The sequence below is a fragment of the Empidonax traillii genome, unplaced genomic scaffold, assembly GCF_003031625.1.
Source record: "Empidonax traillii isolate 1590-97213 ecotype Southwest subspecies unplaced genomic scaffold, ASM303162v1 scaffold778:size296861, whole genome shotgun sequence".
Lineage (NCBI taxonomy): Eukaryota > Metazoa > Chordata > Aves > Passeriformes > Tyrannidae > Empidonax > Empidonax traillii.
In genome coordinates this window covers 54,568-77,119 of record NW_020955971.1, presented here as the reverse complement: position 1 = coordinate 77,119, position 22,552 = coordinate 54,568, and the positions used below count along the sequence as shown (strand labels likewise).

General features: G+C 42.9%; 1 protein-coding gene across 3 annotated transcripts in view; it reads left to right on the top strand.

Moving 5' to 3' along the window:
- ASB11 (ankyrin repeat and SOCS box containing 11) overlaps nt 1–22,552 on the top strand; it is a 47,930-nt gene that overhangs the window by 11,575 nt on the left and 13,803 nt on the right. Inside the window, exon 6 of one of the 3 annotated variants that reach the window (XM_027901359.1) lies at nt 703–896. The exons of 1 other annotated variant lie outside the window; for it this stretch is intronic. In XM_027901359.1, coding sequence (XP_027757160.1) covers nt 703–827 — 125 coding nt within the window. In that variant the 3' untranslated portion in view covers nt 828–896. Of the gene's footprint in view, nt 1–702; nt 897–18,507; nt 18,893–22,552 lie in introns of those variants that run through there. One more of the 3 variants, XM_027901358.1, reaches the window with a different exon arrangement.

The window sequence follows — 22,552 nt, the reverse complement described above, 5'->3', positions numbered from 1 at the left end:
GTCCTGCTCCAGTTCCCTGTGTGAATCAGAGACTGTGGAGATAAAGAAATAGACCAATATTATTAATTTTCTCTTCCTGAACTTTCCTTCTGATTTTCACTCACAGCTTGTCAGCCTCTCCTCCCTTACAGTCACAGAGACTATAGGGGCACTTAAGCTCCTGCTGGCTCTCCATTTTTCAAACATGAAGTTTCTTCAGTTTCCTCACCTTTAGTCACACTTTCACATACTTAGCTATGTCTGACATGCAACTAGCCTTTACCCCTACTTCTGTGTTTTCTGAGGTCCTTCTGCTTTGTGCAGGTACCTGCTGAGACACCAGCAGTTGGAAGAAGCACGTTCTGTATATGTGAACAACTAACTGTATTTATCCTGTATCTTTATCCTTGCAAAACTGCTGGGAGTTGTCTTATGTCCTGAGCAAGGGCTATGTATTCCAGAGCTCTTTCTCTCCAGTGAAGACAACTTTATGGTATTTTAAGTGTTTGCTCAAGAGTAGATGCAGAAAAGCCTAGCAGTGCATACAGAAAAAGAGGTTTTATGTTCACAGTTTTCAATTTGCTGATCCAACTTTGACAACGTAAATTAAATAAGAACAATAATCATCTATTTAGCCAAATCTTGCTGGTGTTTGCTGCTTTGACCTACACTGCTGATGGCGTTGGGGGTGCTTATTCTTGCCTTTTATTCTTTTCCTCCCAGGTCCTGCCAGCCTTGCCCAGCTGTGCCGGTTGTGTATCAGAAAGCATCTAGGTCGGTCGTGCCTATATACAGTCCACAAGCTGCACCTGCCTGAGCCACTTAAGAACTTTCTCCTTTATCAATAAGTCTGTGACTGTCTTTATACTGGTAAAGAAAGAGGAACAAATGTTTACTATAAAATTATTATAACAAAGAAAAAAAATCAAAGACATCATATACTGTCTACTGTGGATACATTAGCTGCTACGTGACAGTGCAAATTGAAAACACCTCTTCACAGACAGGGAATGATGTTATGGATACAGTTCCCTCATGGTCTATTGCCAGATCCACTTACACCAGCCTGAGAAGTTGTAAAACCTGAACAACTCTTGATATGTGTTTGATGCTTGACATGTCTTTGTAGATGCACATGTACACATTCACCTACTACCTCGCCCTGCCCCCTCTTCCCCTCCCCCCCCTCCGATTTTCTCTGCATTTAGGGCTATATTTGTCTGTGTTGTATCTGTGCAGCTTCTTCCCATTGTCTGTCCAATCTCAATGTCAAAATCAAGGCAGTGGCTGTTATTCTTCCACTGGTGTGAGAATGAAAGCATTCAGTGCTGAACTTCAGCAGTATGTAATATATTGCACATCTTTTGTCAGATTTGACTTTGTATCCGTTCATCTCTTTCCTGTAGTCTAGTGGAGTCCTAGCAACTACTAGCAGGCTCTGGCTGTCCAGACACTGTAAGTCCCTGAGCCCAGCTGCCCCCAGCACTAACACATCTTGTCCATGGAAGTGCAAGTGATGTTACCAAAGCAGGAGCAGGGGTTTGGAGTAAACCCACAAAAATGCATTAAAGTCTTAAAAAAAACCAAATCCTTCATCTCTTCCGAAAAGAAAATCCCTCCAAAGCTCCTATCACCTCAGATCTGGCTGTGTTCATTGCCTGAACAATTTTTCTTAGCTTAATTCCAGGACAGAACAGCAAATGTTTTCATAGGCATAGTAGGTGAGATTTCAATGTCTGTCCTTTGCAAGGTTTAAAGAAAAGCAAAGGAAGGAGTGTTGCTTTTTTGGGCTTTGCATGCTTTGACATTTCTCAAGATAAGTCCTTGGACTGTAGAGCAGGAGTGAAGCAGGGCCACTAAAGATGACTGTGCATCACCCAAATGTTTGTTGTATTTTCCTCACCAGGACAGGTTTGCAGGCTTGTCTGCTCCCTCACCCCCAGTTTAGAGGCTTTCGTTACTTTCCTGGGAGAAAGGATTTTTAGTGTCTTGTAACTTTGTCCATTGTGGTATTAATTTAAATAACATCAGGGTAAGTGGTTTGGACACAGCACAGCTGAAAACATGAACCTCTTTGAGCTGAGAAATGTGGGATCCAGTGACTGATGCAGTGCCTGTGTGACTCTCTAAAGGTTTGTTTATTTTTCCTGTGGTGGTGGTTCTGAGGCGAGAAATACTTTTTCAGAGCTAGGTCTTGGTAAACTTCTGCCATGAGACAGGCAATGATGTTTCATTAGTTGTAGTAAAATGGGAAGCTGAGTTGAAAGAAGGGTCTGTCTCCACTTTGCTCAACTACACAGGTCCAAGAGGCTGCTGACAAGTTTTCAGGCTGTGAGATGTAGGGGTTTCATTATGAGTTAGGCATGCTGGTACTAAGTTTCACCGCCCATACATCTTAAGTCTGGGGGCACTGAACTGCTGGATCCTGAATATAGGATTGGCTTCCAGCAGCCTTTGAGCTCCTGTCCCTGCTCCAGCAGCAGCAGTCTCTCTGGTTTGATGCTAATCCCTAAATGTCACCATGACAGTTTCTCTGAGACAAAGGTCTAACATTTCCTGTACTTCCTTATGATTAATTCAGCACAAGTAAGATAAATTGAGCTCTCAGCAGTTCATGAGACTGGACCTTCAATGTTACAGTCAAAATGAATGCAGTTTTCAGCCTTGTTTGCACATATTGAGTGCTATCTGATGGCAAGAGCTATTGCCCATAAAGTTGTCAGTGACATCAATGACCTTGTATAGTACAGTACATCATGAATCTTGGAGATTTGAACACTAAATTCTCAAGAGCCTTTGAAAATCAAATACTATCAAGAAAGAAATGTCTATATTTATCTGATGTCAGCAGACCTCTCACAGTTCTCTCTTTACTGCCAACTCACCTGCTCTGTTTATAAGGTGGCAGTCAGAATACCATCTGCTATCTAAATAGAGAGACAGAGCCTCAGCTCTGTGGGTTGTCAGACTTGGATTGCAATCAAGGAACTAAGGCAATTTCTGGGATCTATTTCAGCCTGTGTAATGCTGAATTGATTTCCTGCTGCGATCATCAATGAAAGCAGTATTTCACTTGCATAGGATTTTAAATTGAAAAATGTATCTCCATTAAGGAAATGCAAAGTCTGTTCAGCCTCTCAGGAAGGTTTATGTTAAGAAGCAGCTCAAGCTGCCCTATATTTATTCCGGATATTAGCTTCCCATCAGAAAATCACCTCATCTTTTCTTCCTCCTGGAGACATAATTCTTCCTGAAATTCTGTATATCAGAGAGTCTGGAAGGAACAGAGCCTTAATAAATCAGAAGAGAAGCTCAGAAGTCCTGACATTAAGAAATTTCCATAGAAACTTTACCTAGACTTTCTTGCTCTTATCTCAAAAGATTAAGTTACCAATTTAATTCTCATTGACTGTGCTCTGTGTTGTAGCAATGCATGGAAACAGCTGGAGGAGGTATTTAATTTTTTGCGAACATGCTATGTTATGTGAGGATAAGGAAAGACTGGGACAATTTTCTATGAGACTACTGAATCTTGCTAGTGATTTTTCAGAAAGAGTTTGGAAAACATCTGTCACACGTGGATACAGCTGCTTTTCCTCAGGCAGGAGAAGAGCTAACTAATCTCCTTCAAAACCGGTGGTGTCTTCTCTGTCCTTCCATGATTATTGACTGAAACCTGCTATTTGGGTAAAATATGGTTTTCATGAGAAGACAGACATTTTTATGTGCTGCTATGTTCACTGCTATACAACATCCCTATGACTTTACCCCCAACAACTGCCAGTACTGTCTGATGCAGTGGAAAGTGCTTCATATTTCAACAGGAATGACTGCAAAATATGCTGGCTGCTGGGAAAATTTTTCCACTCAACAGCTGGGATAGTTTTTCCCCACAAACTCTCACTGATTCTAAGTACAGACACTGACTTGCAGTGTAAAGCACAAGCTTGGGCTATGGATACTCCCTGGCAGTAAAGTTCCTTCTCCTGAGTGTGTTTTGCCGGAGTGGCTTAAATAGGTTACTGATGTGCAATAGAAAACCAAAATACTTCCTTTATCATTCTCAATCTGTTGGGTTTTCAGTTTTGTTAATAATCTGTTATGTGAGATCCAGTGGGGTCTCAGAAAGGCTGATGATGAGGACCTCACAGATCTCAATTAACCAGATTTTCACTTCAAGCCATCGTTTGTTACTCTGTCTATGTCTATCATTGTGCAAGATCCAAAGCAAACCACAATTAAATGGGCCTTTTATCAGCCCTATCTTTAAAATAAGCAGTCTTCTTGTCAGCATTCTTCCTACCACTAGATGTATTGCTCTGTCTCCAAAGTTTTTGGCTATCCTTTTCTCTTAATTCCCACTGTATTTTTTCTCACACCACTAAGCTCTTGTTCATAAGCATGTCTCTCCTGACCAATATTCTCCTGGATTCACATATTTCTTCTCTGCCACTAAGAAAATGGTTTTTAGTTTCCTCATAGAAAAATCTAAGTCTTCAACAGAGGCATCTTAGTGAGGACCAGCCTTGTTGGATGTGTTATTTCCCTGGCTCACCAGGCTGCTCTGCTGGGGTTCCCCACCTCCAAACCTAGCTTTAGAGAAGGGTGTACTCCTGAGGCAAGTGTAGTTCTCAGAGACTTCTCAGCTTATGGGAGAAGGACTGTACTTGTCACTGTGTTTGTGAAGTGCTGGAGCAAGTAATTTTGCCATGCTGGGCCATCTCCAGGCACGGCACCTCCTCTTGCTGGCTGGCTGCGCATAACCAGTTTGCTCTTATGTCTGATCACAGCGAGAGATGAGCTGCTGTTGTTCATGGTTTGCAGTAATTTGTAAAGATAGTTGTGGCAATGCTCTTCTCACTCCCCCCTTATTGTTATCTCAGCCTCTTGCCCTAAATGTGACTCCACAGATTTCCCTGCAGCTGAGAACAATTTTTCTCAAAGTCTTATCTGTGAGCATTCTGGCTAATGGACCACCTCCTCAGGAACATACAACAGTGAAAATAAATAGACCAACAGACTGTGGAAGCATTTAATGAACAATTTTTCTTAGGGTAGCTAGAAGAAGTTACATTCTAAATTGGCCTCTCACAGTTCTCTGTTTTGATCTCCTGACCAGTTTCTTGGGTTTAAGGTGACCTCTGTCTCTTACAGTGCAACTCTGCTATTGGCATTTCAAAATCCTCCAATCTCTTCAGGATTCAGCTTTTCATAAGAGATGTGCCAGTCCCTGAATTTCTGTCTGTCCAGCTGAATCTACCACTCATAGAGTAAAATTAAAAAGGCAGGAAAATGTTAGGCTGATGAAGCTTGCTGTCATACTGTAAGAGCCAAAACTACCCACATCTGCCTTGAGGTGCCAACATCCCACCTTTCCAGGCAGATGCAGACGCTGAGGGACACCTTCTGTCCATCCACCTGTGTGCTCCTTCTTCTTGTATTGGGACATGTCTGTGCCACTACAGGCAGTGAGATGGGACATTCATCTCCTCCCCACTGTCTTCCCCCAGGGAATTTGAGTCTGGTCAACATCCACCTCATGGCATTTAGATTTCTTCTCACCTTCTCACATGCTAGAAAGAAATATTGTACTGCCCCCACGCAAACCCTTGTGAAAGGGATCAGTGTGCCCTCTGTGCCGCTCTCTGCCCTCCACTTGCTGTCTACTGTGCAGGGCAGGAGGCACAGGGGCTGCCCATCACCTTTCTGTCCAAACCTGACCAGTCTCCTGCAGCACAACTCTGCTATTGGCATTTAACACACCTCCAGTCCTTACCGGATTGAAAATACAGGAGGTATGTCCCATCAGGGTGTTAGGGCAAGTCTGATCATAATAAAAATGAAACACATTCACTGACTTAGTTGAAAAATCTGGCCAACCTATATTCTGGAGTGACAGTTCATTATGCCTTTGTATATTTTTTTTTTTCAGAAATTTACATTTTCCACATGACAATTGCTCCTCACTGTGATTTTTTTTTAGCCTTCAGTATGAGATGTATAATATATTATTGACAAATACAGATTATTCCATGCAGACCGTCTATGTAATTTCATTTTTATTTCTTGAAAATTCTTTTATCCTTAAATTTTATATCATTTGTAGACACTCAGGACGTACATTGCAAGCGAATAGAAAAATATGTCAGGTTTGGAATAAAAGGATCTTCAATAAAGGGTACCAGGAATTGCAGAAGAAAGCATAATTTGCATATTCAGTTGAGAATAGCATCTAGAAGGGGGGAGAGAGATGAATCAGCAGAGCATGTCATTCAAGCATTTTGTTTAACAAGCTGGCCAAAGCAACACAATAGTCAGCAAACCATTGCAACTAATATATACACTTACTAGCAATGGGTAAAGTTTCACATGTGACAGATTTTGAACTTACTTTTCAGTGAATTAAGCTTACATATTCAGAACTTTCATTCAGAGTAATCATAGAAGAGATTAATTAGAAAAAAAACTATTGTAAATGCCAAAAAAAAGCACATAGTCAATATAACATTTTTTATTGTTGCTGTACTTACTCTGTAGTATTATCTTCTGCAAGTCTGGCTTACTATCACAATCACTAATTTGTCTCACTTTCATTCAAGTGCAAAACTGAGGTCTGATAAATACAATTAAGTTCCAGCTAAGTGATTTTGGTATTTATGGTAATGACATATTTAATGCTTTTAGCTACAAGATGTACCAAACTCTGTGGTGTCTAGGAAAGGGGGAAAAAATAAAACTGCTAAATATAAAACTCCTAAACCAGTCTTTGCAGGGAAGGGAGAGTTTAAACCTATGTTTTCTTGAAACAACCTAATGGAATAATACACAGGGCTTTCTAGTTTTGACCTTTCTCTCAGATGTAGAGATTCAGTGTAAAAGTTCTGAAAATTCTGAGACAAGAAATAGCCTGCCCTTTAATAGTTTTCCTGGCCTGGGGCTGTTTATCTGATCTCCTCCACAACACAAGCCACAGGACCTCAACCTGTAATGGCCCTGACCAGGAGCGGGGCATTGGACTACATCATCTTTTATAAAACATGGAAGTCATGCAGGCTTCCCTGCCCAGATGGCCTCCCTGGGAGCTCCTCTGCCACTGCTGGCACTCCAGCCCCTGGGAAGTGGTGGCTTGAGGCTTTGTCTTCTTCACATAGATCTGCTCTTGACCAGAGCCAGGAGCTGCTGCCACTGGCACTGCCAGCGAGATGGTGCACTGTGCCAGTGGGCGGTGCCTGGCCAAAGCCTGTTGAGCTAGTGCCTGGGATTCTGGTAACCCAAACTTGTAGAAAATAAAGGGGAAATTAAGGTCAGTAAGGACAAACATTGTTATATTGACTATGTGCTGAGTTTTCTGGCAATTGGTAGGTGAATTACTAGACACTGGTGATACAGCCAGGAGCAGCCTGTGCAGCATTAGGAAGGACTACAGAGCCCTGGGAGAGGTGATGAGGGACTTAAGGGACTCTGGAGCACAGGTATCTTTTTCATCAATATTCCTGATCAAAGGGAAGGGGTTTGAAAGGGCCAGTCAAATCTGGTGAATGAGCAAATGGTTACAGGTCTGGTGCCACAACCAGGGGTTTGGCTACTTAGGACGTGGGACTTGTGTTAATAAACACAGTCTACTGGGGGGCAGTCTGTCAGGGAAGGGGAGGAGCATCTTCAACCACAGGCTTGCCAAGCTGGGGAAGAGAGCTTTAAATTACACTTGCAGGAGGAGAGGAACCTCAATCCATCACACTCCTACCAGTTTGTTGTCAGGGCCAGTAAGAGATAGCCACAGTCTGGAAAAGAATCAAAGGTCAGCAGGAGAGCCCTTGAAGAGCAGCCCAAAGGAATTTCCCTTACTCCAGCCAGTCAGCTTTATCCAGAGCCCAGCTTAAATGCCTCTATTCAAACACACATAGCAGGGGGAATAAAGAAGATGAGCCACAGGTGTGCACACACCTGCATTGGCATCTTGGAGATGTGGTGGGATGGCTCCCGTGACTGGAATGTTGGAATGGAAGGATACAGGCTCTGTAGGAAGAGCAGGCAGGGGAGACGTGGAGGGAGTGTCTCCTCGATGTCACCAGCTGGAGTATGTGGAGCTCCACCAGGGTATGGTTGAGGAGCTGCTTGCATCAAGATTAAAGGGAAAGAGGGGACATTATAGTGGGGCTCTGTTACAGGCCACCTGTCCAGGAAGACTGAATGAATGAGGCCCTCATAGACAGACAGGGACAGCTCATGTTCTCAAATCCTGGTCCTCATGGGGCCCTCAACCAACCCAATGTTTGTTGAATGGACATGACAGCAGGGCTTGGGCAATCTTAGGAATTTATGAAGTTCTTGGAATGTGCTGATGATAACTTCCTTCTACAACTGATAGAGGCGCTACGTTCTCACCAATAAGGAGGGGCTGGTGGGGAATGTGAAGCTCAAGGGAAGCCTTGGCTGCAGTGACCATGGAATGGTGGAGTTCCTTAGAGCACCTGGAAATTTTCAAGACCAGGCTGGATGGAGCTTTGAGCAACATGGTCTAGTGGAAGGTGTCCCTGTCTGTGGCAGAGAGTTTGGAAGTAGATGATCTTTAAGGCCTCTTGCCACCCAAACTGTTCTATGATTCTCAGAATTCTGCAGCATACTGTCATATTTTTAGCTGTATGTTACCAGGGACTTGCTAGCAGTATATTTTTGTGATGAATGGTTCATATTCTGCCAGGTCTAACTGCTGGCTGTAGAGGTTAACATGCCCTAACAGAACAGAAATCAGACAGAACAGGAAGGGAGAGAGATGTAGAGATTTCCAGAGAAAACTTGTTCTAACTTTTATTTTTTGTCCTAGGAATGTTTGTGAATGAAATGTGGGGTTTTTTCTCTTAGGAAGAGAAGAATTAAAGACTCCACAAGGCTTATGACTTCCTCATTTTATGTTGCCCATGTCATTCCAACTTTTTTTTGGTTTTGGTTGGTGGTAATAGTGGGGGGAGTTTGTTTTAAGGTTTTTTTGTTTGTTTGTCACTTGTTTGTTTGTTTTGTTTTTTCTTGGGCGGTGAGGAACATGCTTTATGGTTTATACGTGGTGAAGGAAGATGCATGCACTTACTGAATCCTGAAGAAAGTTAGTTTAGAGCTAGGATATTAACAAGTATTGTTCTCTGCACTTTTCTTGCACTAAATGCTGACTAAATACCTATTTTACTCCAGTCACAATGAACAAATGGTTCTAGGAAGTGACAATAACCCTGAATTTCATTGAAGGCTAATGTACCACTCCCCATGAGGGTGATAGGTTTTACAAAAAGTGGAAACAAGGCATACTTTCTTCACATTTTATGCAGTAACAACAGGAAAAAAGTATACTCCTCAAATTCTGTGTAATCACTAGTGTTCCCATTTCATTCTGTCTCCATCAGAATGTAAGTTAAAATATTTTTAAGGACATTGGCCCAGAGGCTCATCCTTTGCATACTATTTGTATCTCATTATCCTGCAGAGAGATGCTTGCTCTTAACCATTTCAGAAGGTGAGTTCCTGCTGCCTGTAGCCTGACATGTATAAGAATACTTTGACTTTGTCCCAAGAGCTTTGTGCCTTTCATTAATGAGTATATGTCAGAGACCATTCATCCCCAAATATCCCAGAATGGCTTCTAATTAAGGAATGTGATAATTTTTCTTTGCTACTTGTACTTCCAGGGTCACTACAGATCTACAGCAAGGCATATATATGGAATATGGAATAAAGAAACATCTTGAATAATTACAGTGACTGAGGAATAGATTTTTTGGGTTGGGAATTTCCAAGACTTCAATGAAAACTTTCTAAAATGATGCCAACAAGTAAAAGTAAAGCCTGTTTGTTCCCACAAGCAGGTTCCCACAGGCTGTTGGAATGGAAGGATAGAGGGCAAGAAATTTCCCCTTGAGCTGACACTGCTTTTTTTCTCGAAATTCTTTCCAGTTCTACACCCAAAGGGCTCCCCTCCCCCTTCACCCACTGTGGGAAGCCACAGTTGCAGGGCACCACAGCTGCTCTGCTGTGTGTCCAGTGGGGTGGCTCCTTGTTTGACATTTATTGAAGTCTTTGAGCTGAAATGACTTATGAGTCTGCTACTAACCCATTGTAAGTGGATGAAAAATACCTGGGCTTTTCATGCTTGTAGCAGCTTGGGAAGAAACATGGTTTTGCCACTGACCATTAAATCACTTGTTAGGGATTTTTTTCTTTCCTGTTTTTTGGTTTGGCTTTGGGGTTTTTTTTGGATGTGTCTCAAGTATGTGACTAAAAAGGTCCTTCCTTGGTACATTTTAACAGATAATTCTCTTTTCTGGTATAATTTTCTAGCAAGGTTTGTAATCAGAAGACATGTCAAGCTGAGTGAGGGCTTGCTCCAGATCTTCAGGTGCCTGCCCCAATGCTGTCACAAGAAGAGGTGATGAGAAAATAATACCCACCTTTCAAGATGGAGAATAAATTAGAGAACTCTTGTTTTGTGGTCAGCATGTACAAGACATCTTCCAGATCTACTCTGAAGAGGGCAGATGTGGAAAACTGGCCTCTCCACTGAGTCTGAGGAGATGTGAGGATGCAGGAGCATATGGGTCTGGCCCTCACTGCCTCCCTTCAGCCCTGCCAGGGCAAGAGCTGCCTACAGACCTTTCTCTCCCCACCACCAGCCAAAGGACTGTCAGAGTCCTAGGGAGGCTCTGTCATTCCTGGTTTGGGCCATGGAGGATGATCCTGGGACCTGATGTGGAGTGGCCCACACACCAGGTTAGGTGCAGCCTTGGGAGAGGTTGGCTGGAGCCTGCTGTGCACCAGGGATGTGGGCAGGGTAGGGTCAGGCGGCCCTGCCACACATTCTGATCTTTGTGCTTCAGATAAGTCCTGCACTCTACATCAGTTTCCAGGGGTGGTTTCCCTTCTGCAACAACATCAGATATTCAGATAAATGGCCAAGCTGGATGTGTGGTAATATGACAAAAACTTATGTACTTGTCAGTGTGCTCAGCTCATAATCCTTTAGGAAAGGAAACTCTTATTTTTACAATATCAGCATTGTGAATCAGCATCCATCAGCTGTTTCAGAGGATTTCCAGCCTCATGCAAAACAAAAGCCAAGCTGTGCTTGGGGACAGGAAAGGAAACTTCTACCAAGGCACACTGCTGCTGCAGATGGCTGCTTATTGCAGTCCCAGCTTTGCATTTTCAGCACAGAAAACATAGATGGCTTCTGATCTGAGCAGGTAATCTGTCTAACACCAGGTGAGTGGATTTCTTGGAACTGAAGAAAATGTTGGGAACAGTTCAGATCCTATGGGCTTGAATATTCCATACATCTTCTTCTGCACTGCACCACATGCCATCTTGCAGGATCAGGGCAGGGAGACGAGTATGTTGTTCAGAGGAGGTTAATAATTTCACCCACCATAGTAATATGCTAACAATCTTTACCAAAAGAAAATGAGAGTGCCTGCTATGCCTGTGGGATGCTGGAGGAAACAGAACCAGATGCTGGGTTTGGGGATGTTTTCTTTGTCTGCCATTGTTGCCCAAGCAGTTGAACTGGCAGCGTCACTTTCTACAGCACATTTTTGGAAGCCAACAGAGGCCCAGTTTTGGACAAGAGTTTAAGAGATCATGGGCTAACTTTTGTGTTAAGCCACAAATTGCATTTTGTAATGCAGTAGTGGCAAGGTGTTTGTAACTTTTCCCATGGGGAATTCCTGGAAATTCATGGTAGTGAGAACAGCTGGAATGTGCTGGCTGTTCCCATCACAAGGGTGAAAAGTTGTGTCATATGAGGGAAATTTCTACAGGTAAGCTCCAGCAAGGTCTGGAAAGCAGTGAGTGTGGGTGGAAGACCTTATTGCAATGCAATGTGCTTGATAAGTAGTGAACATTTAAACCCAGTAAAACTGGGGAAGAGAAGCACCAAACCCTTAATTAGATACCTCCATTCCATGAGCCTTTTTTCACTCTTCCATCTGCCTTTCCAATAGTCTCAGCTGTTACTGCTCTTGCCTCCTGGTACTGATAGGCAGTGGGAAAAGAGAACAACCAGGGGAAGACATGCTTTTTTTGGCAAGACCCTCCAGGAGCCTTTGGGCTTGGGAAGATGATTCATTTGCTGGCAGTCTGCATGCAGGGAATGTGCTCTGAATGGGACTTGCCACCATGAACGCTGCTTAGCAGGGCCAGCTCAGCTGACCTGGCTGAGAGCTTGCTTGTGGTGCATTTGGGTTTTCTCAACACTGTTCTAACCACTGGGATTAATGGAAAACTATAATAACTTTTTTTTTTCCTAATGCAAATTGGTTTTCAGACCAAAATAATGTCTTTGCAGAAATAATTTTGCTTTCTTCAGAAATGGTTATTTTACATTGGAAAGTTTGGGAGCCAAAAAGATTTGCAGCAAACCAAAGAATTCCCACTGTTTTTCAAAACTAATAAGGGCAAGTTAGAAAATATGAAGAAACAGAAATTAAAATCTGCTCTATGACTGGATTTGAGTTTCGCTTAAATTTAGTATTGGATAAGTCTACCTTACAGTTTGCCAGATGCTAGCAGACTGTGACAAAAAACCCATCACAGCTCTCAAGTATTAGGTTGAGACTTTTGCTGTTACACCTACTGACTGCTTGCTGGCGTGTTTTTGTCACATGAGAGATTTCACCACACTATTCACCTGGCAGCGTGGACAAACCATGACTGTAGCCCATGAGACAGGACAAAAAAATACCAAGAAAATCACTTTGAATCTTCAAAATTATTTGGGAAAACAACAACAAACCAAACAAAACCCCAAACAAACACACACACAAAAACCCACCACCAACAACAAAAAAACAACAACAAAAACACACACACACAAACAAACAAACAAACACACAAAAAAACCCAAATCCCCAAACCAAAAACCAACCAAACAAACAACTTGCAAGGTTTGGATTCTTTTTGCCTGTACTATGGTGTACATGTTTTAAATGTAGTTCAGACAGCAACATCAAGATATGTTTTGTAATATATGAAGATGTTTATGTAGGTGTTCACTGAGAGACAACTGGCACCAGATGGTCATAAATGGAGTGTTGCTGCTTTTCTCTCTGTGAGGAGAATGCCCCTAACCCTCTCTTTTCCACAAAGAAAATACAATAAACTTGTGTGCAAGCTCTCATGCAAAGTTTGTCCTTTCCCTGGGAAAACTTGGTGTTTCTGCACATCTGCAGTGAGTTAAAGCATAGGTCCAGGTGCTACTGAAACCAAGGAGCGTTTGCTACTTTCTTCAGAGGTTTTTTTGCTTCGATTTAGAGCCTCTCTGGTTAAGTAAAATGGCCATCCTGCAGAAGGGAATAATTACTTGCAGAGGTCTGCCTGGTCCCCAGTCAGGCAGATGGAATGTTTGCAAAGGGAAGTTTCTGTGAGGGTGAGAGGAAAGGAAGTGAAAACATTTCATGTCAGAAAAACTGTAAGAGAAGGAAAGCCTCTGGAGGAAAGACTTGATTTGAGGAAAGGAAATAGGGGTAGAAGAACTGGACAACATTATTACTTTCTCCGAAGGGGAACTTCTTCACTCTGTGTCAGCTCAAAGACTTCACAGCAGCTTTCCAAAGGAAACCCAGGTACCTCTGGAAATGACGTCAGTGATTTAGTATTCCTGTGGGCAAGTTCTGTCAGATTTAACTGCTGTGATTTAAAACATGGCTGTCCCAGATGTTTGTCTTGCTCATTGGCTGGAAATTACTGCCTTAGAGGAAAATGTGGCATGTGCTAGTGTCTCAGGGCTCAAGTTTACATGCTGGAGAACTGTTTACCTAGTTTTTGAACTGACATGAGGGACTATGTAGTAAGACATAGTGGCATCATAGTTTGTGGCCAGTGCTGCCATCCCTTGTTTAAAAGATATTGGGTAATCTCTGCTGAAAGTGAGGAGCCAGGCAGGGAGCGACAGCTTAGGCCGATGCAGCTTAATCTGTCTGAACTGTCTGTCAACTGTAAACTGAGGTGTAGGCACTCCAAAGTCAAGGTTGTGTAGTTCAGACACTGGGCAATGCTGGCCTTCATCTGCTCTGAAGACATTTCACCCTGAGGCACCCGCAGGCTGTGTGGAACAAAGTGCATGACAGCACTGAGGGCTGATCAGAGCTGGGACACTTGGCTGTGATTTTAGCCATGTTTCTAAGGTGGGTTTCAGCTAATTATACATACACACCTACATCTTTGGTCTTCATTTAGGGTTCCTTTTTAGAGTCAGTGAAGGCTTACTCTAAAGGCCCAATTTGTGTTCTCTCAGAGCAGACATTTACAACAGGTAAGATGAATCATGATCTGAAAATGGCTATATCTCTTCATTAGCTCTAAGGAAAAGCTAGGATTTCTGCTCCAATTCTGAAGTTAAACTGAACAAACCTAAGTTTTTTGTCCAATTTTCCAAACATTTTCTGTAACTCTGTGGTTTTTATCCTCAGAAAGCAATGCTGAATTTGCTTGCCGAGACAGATTTACCAGCACTGCATTTTCACTTAAGCAAATAAAAATAAAAATAGTTATACAATTGATGTGCACAATTAAAAAAACAGATTAGCAAGTGGAAGAAGAAATCAAGGTAGTAGAACATTTCACTGAATTACTTACAAAACTTACATTTTTTAAGAAGAATGCAAAAAGGTGATTCCATTTATAAGATATGTTGTTAACAGAAAAAGTAATATTAAGTGTCATAGGTTCTGCTTTACTGTGCACTTTTATCCACTGAGGGTACTTGCATTTGAATAATAGTGATTTCTCCAACCTGGCCTTGAACACTTCCAGGAATGAGGCATCCACAATACCCCTGAACAACCTATTCCAGTGCTTCACCACACTCTGAGTAAAGATTTTCTTCCTAATACCTAATCTAAACCTGCCTTCTTTCATTTTAAAACCTTTCCCCCTTTACCACTATCTGCCCATGTAAAATGTGCCTCTGCCTCTTTTTTATAAGCCCCCTTTAGGTACTGGAAGGCTGCTATAAGATCTCCCCAGAGCCTTCTCTTCATGCAGAACATCCCCAGCTCTCTCAGCTGGTACATGTGTTATAATGAAGGACTTAGGAGCCTCACATGCTGATTTCCTCACTGCCCATACTGTTGTGGGGAAAATCAACACAAATAGAAAGGAAGGCAATGGTGAAATGAATAAAGATTTAGATATTTCTTTCTTTTTCACTCTTTTCTCTGTGTGATTAATTATCTCTTGTGCCTCTACTACAAATTCAGATAGTAGAATTTAAAACTAGACTCCTTACAACTGTAAAAAGTACCTACCTCGTTAATGTACGTGACACAGGAAATTGCTGAAAGATGAAATCTGGCCAAACAGAAGATAATTCTTCAATGAGATGGCATGCATGTGCTAGAGAGAGGCTTTTGATGGGCTCCACAAAGGACAGATTCAAAGGATGGGGAAACACAGGAACCTGCATTTTCACAAACTGTGAGAAAAAAAAAAATTATGGAGCTATGATTTGAAAATAAGGTCTTACTCACCACAAAAGAATTAGCAGAAGCGGCAAAACCTGGGAAGTGTGCTGGCAACACCATTTGAAACAAGAGAGCAGAAGCCATTGTTTCCTTCAGTTCTTTGGGGTCTGCTTAAACCAAGTAGACCATCTTGTCCCTGAATAAGTGCAGATAAAACTGCACTGTTCTGGGTGCTGGTAAAGGCGTTCACTTGTATTAGGGCCCTCAGCAGGTACTCTTCCTGTCCTTTCACCATGTGATGTGAGAAACTTGGTTTTAAATGAAATGGGTAGGAGATGTAATTTTATATATATATATATATATATATATATATATATAAAACACACACAGAGATGGAAATGTATATACATATCTCTCTATATATATCTACATCTATATATCTATATATATACATACACATAGTATGAAATGAATCCCTGATGCGGGCAGAGCTCCCTACCCCACCTAAATCCTAATGGTCAAAGGGACCTGTGCTGGCATCCCCTCGCACTGTCCTAACCCAGCAAAGATATCTGTGCAAGAGCAGCAACGTAAAGGGGTCAGGCAGGGCACGTGGGAGATTGAACCATGCTGTCCCAGGGACTGCAGCACTTTTTTCAAAAGTAGGCTCTACTCCACTCTGTACACAGAGGTAATAATCTCATCTCATCACTTATCAATTCCCTGAATGTCCTAATGGATCAACACAGTCTATGTCTGCAGGGCCTTTAGGATGCAATGGTAGGATAAGGTGTATTTTGAAATGGCTACATGCCAGGTAAGGGTCTCTCTTCTCCAGTTTGTCAGTAGAGAAGTAGGGGTTTGTAACATAAGAATTTCCAGGCTGGACAAAGATGTGAGAATCATCACAGAAACTGAAGATGCCCTGACTAAGCAAAGGCTTCAGGGCCAGCCAGGGGACAGGTGTCTAGCTATGTGGGAACTTAGCATGACCAAAAGGAGAAATCATATCCAAAGAGTGAAATTACAGAGTGTGATCCTGTAGCCCCGAAAGGAGCCACAGTTCTGAGGAAATGGATGTGGCGATTGGATCCGTGCTTGCTGTAACTTTGTCCTGGTCTCTTCCTCAAAGAACAAGTGTGATCAAACAAGAAATTCCTTTTATGAACCCTATGTCTATTTACTCCATGAAATACAAACACATGTCTGGGATCAGGACACCAACAGCTCAGGATAAAGCATGCCTGTGGGATACCAGCCTGCTGAGGGGATTTCAGAGGCCCCCTTTCAGAAAGGGTGATGAAGGGTAGGGATGTCTGCTTCCATGGGGAAGGATGCAGGCTCATTGGCCCTGTTAAGATGCTCTGTGCAACCTTACCAGCCTCCAGGAAGATCAGGGAACAACTCATCTGTCAGAGAACAGGTTTGTGTAACACAGTGTGACCAAAATATTTGAAACCAATAACTGACTATAAAGTGATTACCCTATCAGTCAGCAGATCTCTCTCATGGTCAAAGCATGAAATGACCAAAGTCTCCCTGTCTATGGGTGACTAGGAACTAGGGGATTTCTGTCTTGTAGAATCCTCCTTACTATGGTTGAATTTAAAGCTCTTAGCTAATGCATCTTCACTTATAACCCTATCATTGCACATTCGGATGCATATGCTGATTCCTTTTTAGTGGTGGAATTGCTGACATGTTTGTTAATATTGCTGAAGATATGATTATACATAACATTTGGCAACCAAGCTACTAAATTCAAGTAACACCAAAGGGGAAAATTAGTTTTTCCACTCCTTTTACATGTTAATCAACAAAATAGATACATCACTTTCTCTGTTTACACACTTTCCCCACAACAATTGTAATGTAGAAATTTCAATGGGTAGGACACAAATGTAATTTCCAATCAGATTGAAGTGTCAGCTTGCATCTAGCATGCAGGGCCAAACCCAGGAGGCAAGAGATTTTCATCAGGGAGAGTCATGGAAAGGGCTGGCCCTGTCCTCACCCATATCTCATTAACAGTTTTGCACCAGCCTGGGCCCAGGTTGCTTTCACAGATTTCCCACTGGCAAGTTTTGGGGATGATGTTCAGCTGCTGCTTGCACCTTTTAACATAGCTTGTTATTTTTAAAGATATGGATAAAGAAATCCTAAATATGATTCCAGATCTCTTGCATGTGTTACAGGTAGGACTAAAAATGAAACCAAGTTTCTTAGGCTCAGAATCAGCCTAGCATTAGCAGGTTTGAATCCCCAAATACACAAACACAGATTTTGCTCTAGTAGCCAGACAGAAAAAAAGAGGAAATATTTACATGGTTTAGACTTGTGCATGGAAGTTCTGCCTAATTGCACTTGTACACGAATGGGCAAATATACGGTGATAGAAACAGGATTTTGTTCTTGTAAATTATATGAATTTGGGAAAGGAAAAAAGTGCAAATAAAGACGATCTGAGAGAACAGAACTTTCACAAACAGACCCAGAGAAATGAGACAAAGGTCATCCTGAACAAATATTGCCCTGTTTTTTTGCTAGTAGACTCATGATGGCTTGTTTAGACTCAGAAATTGTTTAAAAATAAAAGGGCACCACTTAGATACAAAACTCCCGGTGTGACTGCAACTCAGTAAAATCAACTGAATAGGGGAAAAATACACGAGCCCACATAGGGCTGCAATTTCCACTCCACGCAGAGAGCACCGGGCCTCCAGTGGGAAGTGCGGCTCCCCAGACATGTGGTTTCAATATCTGTAGAATATGCAGTGATCACTGCTGTGCAGCAGTCGATCAGCTCGCCCTTTCTTTCATCCTGTCAGGGCTCGGCAGATAGGACGGGTGGTTTTGTGCAGCGTGTTGTGCGCAGGGAGGTGCTCAGCAAAGTTTCCCGCACACAACTTTCCGGGGAGCGGTGCAGATCTGCGCGCACTCGCGTCTCTGCGGGTTCTCTTTGCAAACCCCCTGCGGGCAGAGTTTGCTCAACTAGTTGAACTAACTCTTTCTGCCTTGTTTTTTTGGCAAACTAAGAATTTCCTTCCTGATAAAAACTGACTGCGGGCGCCCCGATTGGGTGTCGAGTTGGAGAGGATGTGACATCAGGCACATCTCTCGCTTTGCTGGATCGCTGGCTGCCGACCAGGGCAGCCGGGGAGCTGCTTCGTTAAATCCCAACCCAGGTACTCGAGTTTCTGCACGGAGTGCTGCCGGCACCATGGCCCGGGCTGCTGCAAAGCCTGTTTGACTCATGCGTGCAGAGTCTGCTTCATAGATCACTCTGACCGCTGGGGGCTCACCGGGGACGATGGAATTTGAACTCTGGAGACTAACCACAAAGTGAAAAAACAGAAATTGGACAGACAGAGCTGAGATGGATGATGAGAGAACAAATCAAAATGCCATCAAATTGCAAGGAGTTGGAGGCCAGGCGTCTGCAATGTCTCCATCAAACCCACTGATGAGGGGTAAGTAGCGCTCCTGCCTCACCACGAGCCTTCAGCTCTGCCGGAGGTGGCAAAGGACAGGGTCAGGCTGCAGTGGTGTGCTGCTCCCTACGTCCAGCTTCAACAGGTCCAGTCAGTCCCACAAAATGCTGTCATGCCTTTGCCCTTTGGAAGGGATTTTTTAAAAGCTATTTCTTCATACTGAAATTTTGATTGTTTTTTTTGTGTATCGTAGAAAAGAGTATTTGATTCTGTACTGCAGTTTGTACAGCCAGAAACAAATACAGCACTTGAACCGCAGCACACTGAAAAAGAAGTGGCAATGTGGCATATTTGACTTAAATTAGTGTCGGCTGGAAGCTCAGCACTGGCTCAGTTCTTCTTTTCTTTTTCTTTCTTTTCATTCCCTTCTTCCATACTTTCATCCTTTCTTTTCTCCTTTCTTCTGATTATTTTAATTTGTATCTTTCTTCTTTTTCCTTTTTTCCCTTTATTGTATCCTTTCTCCTTTTCTTTCGGATCAGCAGACCTAAGTGTTATTGTCCAGGCTGAGCCACCAACCCTGGTGGGTTCTTCTGCAATGGCATTGTGGTCAGTCGTGACCAATGCTGTTGTGGTCACATAACAGCAAACAGTTATTCAGACAAATGGCCTCACTCTGATCATTGTTCTGTGGCTGGACCAGAGCCATTGAAAATACATCATGGTGAAAAAAGACAATTAATTTATAACTTCACGTAACAGTTTAGCTGGATGTGTTCCACATAGCTGTTTCTATGAGTTACTCCTTCATCTAGTGGTGAGTGTAGAGGGAAAGAGGCAAATTAGGAAAACATGACTTTTTACCATCCTCACTCCTTTTATGGGCTGTTCAGGATGCTTCCATTCGTACCAAATTGAAAGTCAAGACCATAAAACCACAATGCACAGCTGATCAGTCTGTGTGCTGTGTAGTCTGCCTCTTCTCATGTGTGTTGTATGTGTGTATCCTGAGGCTGGGGTGGGAGGGAAGGGACAGTGATGTTATTAAGAGTATGAATTGAACCAGGACCACACTGGAGATGAGCTCCAGAAAAATAGAAGCTGGAAGGAGGGCATCCCTCTTGGCATGCTGCCGGACACAGATCATTTGGTCCTTTGAAAATCAGGGTTCAGACCATTCCTCTTGTGTTTACCTGTCAATAAGCTCTGCTGGCAATTTCCAGCCAGAATGTATTTGGCTCAGGCAACGTATATCACAAACTTTAAGGGACAGTCTTTGCATATGAAAAATACAATTTTTAATGCTGTTCTATATAATGCAAGAGAATAATATGCTCTTAGTCTGTTATATACAAGAGCATACCATCACTGAAAGGACTTCAAAGCCCCTTTCAAGCTTCACCATGCATGATGAGCATGGAATGAAACCAGCCAGGGACAGGCACAGAGGGTGCAACCTCTTCCACGTGGTCAGAGGCTGGAAGGAGTAACTTCTGCCATCATTACAAAAAACAGTGCTCTAGAAAGATGCAGTGAAAGCTCCGTTGTCCACAGGGAGAATTCATGTGGTTATATGGTTATTACTGTAGGGCTCCCTCTGTGTACACCACTCTGCCAGTATCATGTGCCCAAGTGATGGCAATGCAATCAAATATGGCCAGGGGTTTAATGTGACCTCTGGGCTGACTGGGATTTTCTGCAGTGAAAGGGGAGCTACTGAATGCCACTGAAATACAGTGGGATTTGTATGTCTAGATGGTGAAACAATGCAGGATCTAAGGACTGGTGATATTCTCAGTTCTCTGTCTTTTCCGCCTTTATTTCTCTCCTACCTTGCTTGGTCTGGGCAAAACACAGCTGTCGTATTCTACCCTGTTCTCCATACTGAGGTGTGCTGTGAGAGTGGGAGCTTGTGGAATTGTGTTTGAGCCAGAACCTTTGAGAAGTTTGTTGTGGGAGTTGAGAGCTTATTGAAGTGTACTGTAAAAATTAAGGGCTTGTTTTGAGAAGTGTGTTGTAAAGTGTTAGCCGGCACTTTTTGAGTCTGAACAGTGGGCTCCTTTCCAGAATTAAGGCAACTGTACAGTAAAGCACAAGAGTTCCCTGGCACATGATCTGGTGTATTTGTTCAGACTGGCAAGAATTTGCAACAAACATCATACTCCTGACTGGTGGGTTGTGACACTTGTCCAGAAGGCTGATATGAGGGTCACTATCAGAGATATCATTATAATGCAGGGGAGCTTCATCTACCGCCTTCTTGTCATCTTTGAGGTGAAGGGCCTTGAGGGGAAGCCGTGTGAGGAGTGGCTGAGGTCACGTGGTCTGTTCAGGCTGGAGGAGACTGAGGGGAGACCTCTTTGCAGTTACAACTTCCTCATGAGGAGAAGAGGAGGGGCAGGCACTGATCTCTTCTCTCTGGTGACCAGTGACAGGACGTGAGGGAATGGCCTGAAGTTGTGTCAGGGGAGGTTTAAGTTTGACATTGGGAAAAGATTCTTCACTCAGAGGGTGGTTGGGCTCTGGAACAGGTTCCCCAGGGAAGCGGGCACAGCACCAAGCCTAACAGAGTTCAATAAATGTTTGAATAATACTCACACACATGGTATGATGCTTGGGTCTGTCCTGTGCAGGGCTAGGGGTTGGACTTGATGATCCTTGTGAGTCCCTTCCAACTCAGCACATTCTGTGATTCTGTTATTCTGTGATTCTGTGATTCTGTGATGGGGGTCTGACTCAGTTTGCCTGTGGATTAAGGTGGGTAAATTTCAAATTTGGATGAAAAATCTTGTTTCTCTGTGAAAGAGCAGTTGTACATAATTTTGACAATCAGAAATCCTTGTTCCAGTGGCATAAGAACAGTGAACACAGATGTGTCACTCACGTACAGAGGCCTTGCTGCTTCATGGGCAGCTCTGGTGGGCAGACTGTTTTGAACACTTTCCCAAAAATCACTAGTTCAGGACTTTGAAAGACCATGACCAGCTGGAACTGGCATTTGCTTAGGCCTTAATCAAATATAAATACTGATCATTTATATTACTGACAATGTGCCTCCTGTGCTGTGTAGAAGAGGGATCTGAGGCGTGAAAATCCACTGCAGCCTCCTTCCTCTTCCAGGCAAGAAACACACATTCCAGCTGGGAGTAGACAGCAAACAGAAATCTTGTCATTTGCCAAAAGGTGATGCTGTTGGTACAGAAGTTGGGGAAATTTCCCTTCCCTTCCAGAGGGCTTGCCTCCCTAGTGTTGCTTCAGGGTGAAGGTATTTGCTGCAGATGGAAATAGGGCAGGAGAGACATCAGCTTGGGGCCACGCAATCACGAATGCAGATAAGTACACCATGGCAATTAGTCATCAGTCATCAGACCCTCTTTGCAAGGTATCCTAGGCTGGTGTGGAGGACTCCATAGAACTCCACGTCCATCTAGAATAAAACTCTTGGTTCCTCCAATTCCCAGTTGGATTATGATGTGTTAGCACATACCTCTGTATTTTCCACTAACATTTATTTTTGATGCTTATATGGTCAATCTTTCAGTTCATTGTTACAACTTGGCAAAATTACAAGCTAATGGCCAGTCCACAAATGACTGGTCTGGCTCTTTTTAGTTTCAGTAGAAACCTGTATTTTCTCAAACAAGGGCTGAATGGATAAAATCTGCACGTAGATATGTCCCTCTTTGTAACCAGAATGCT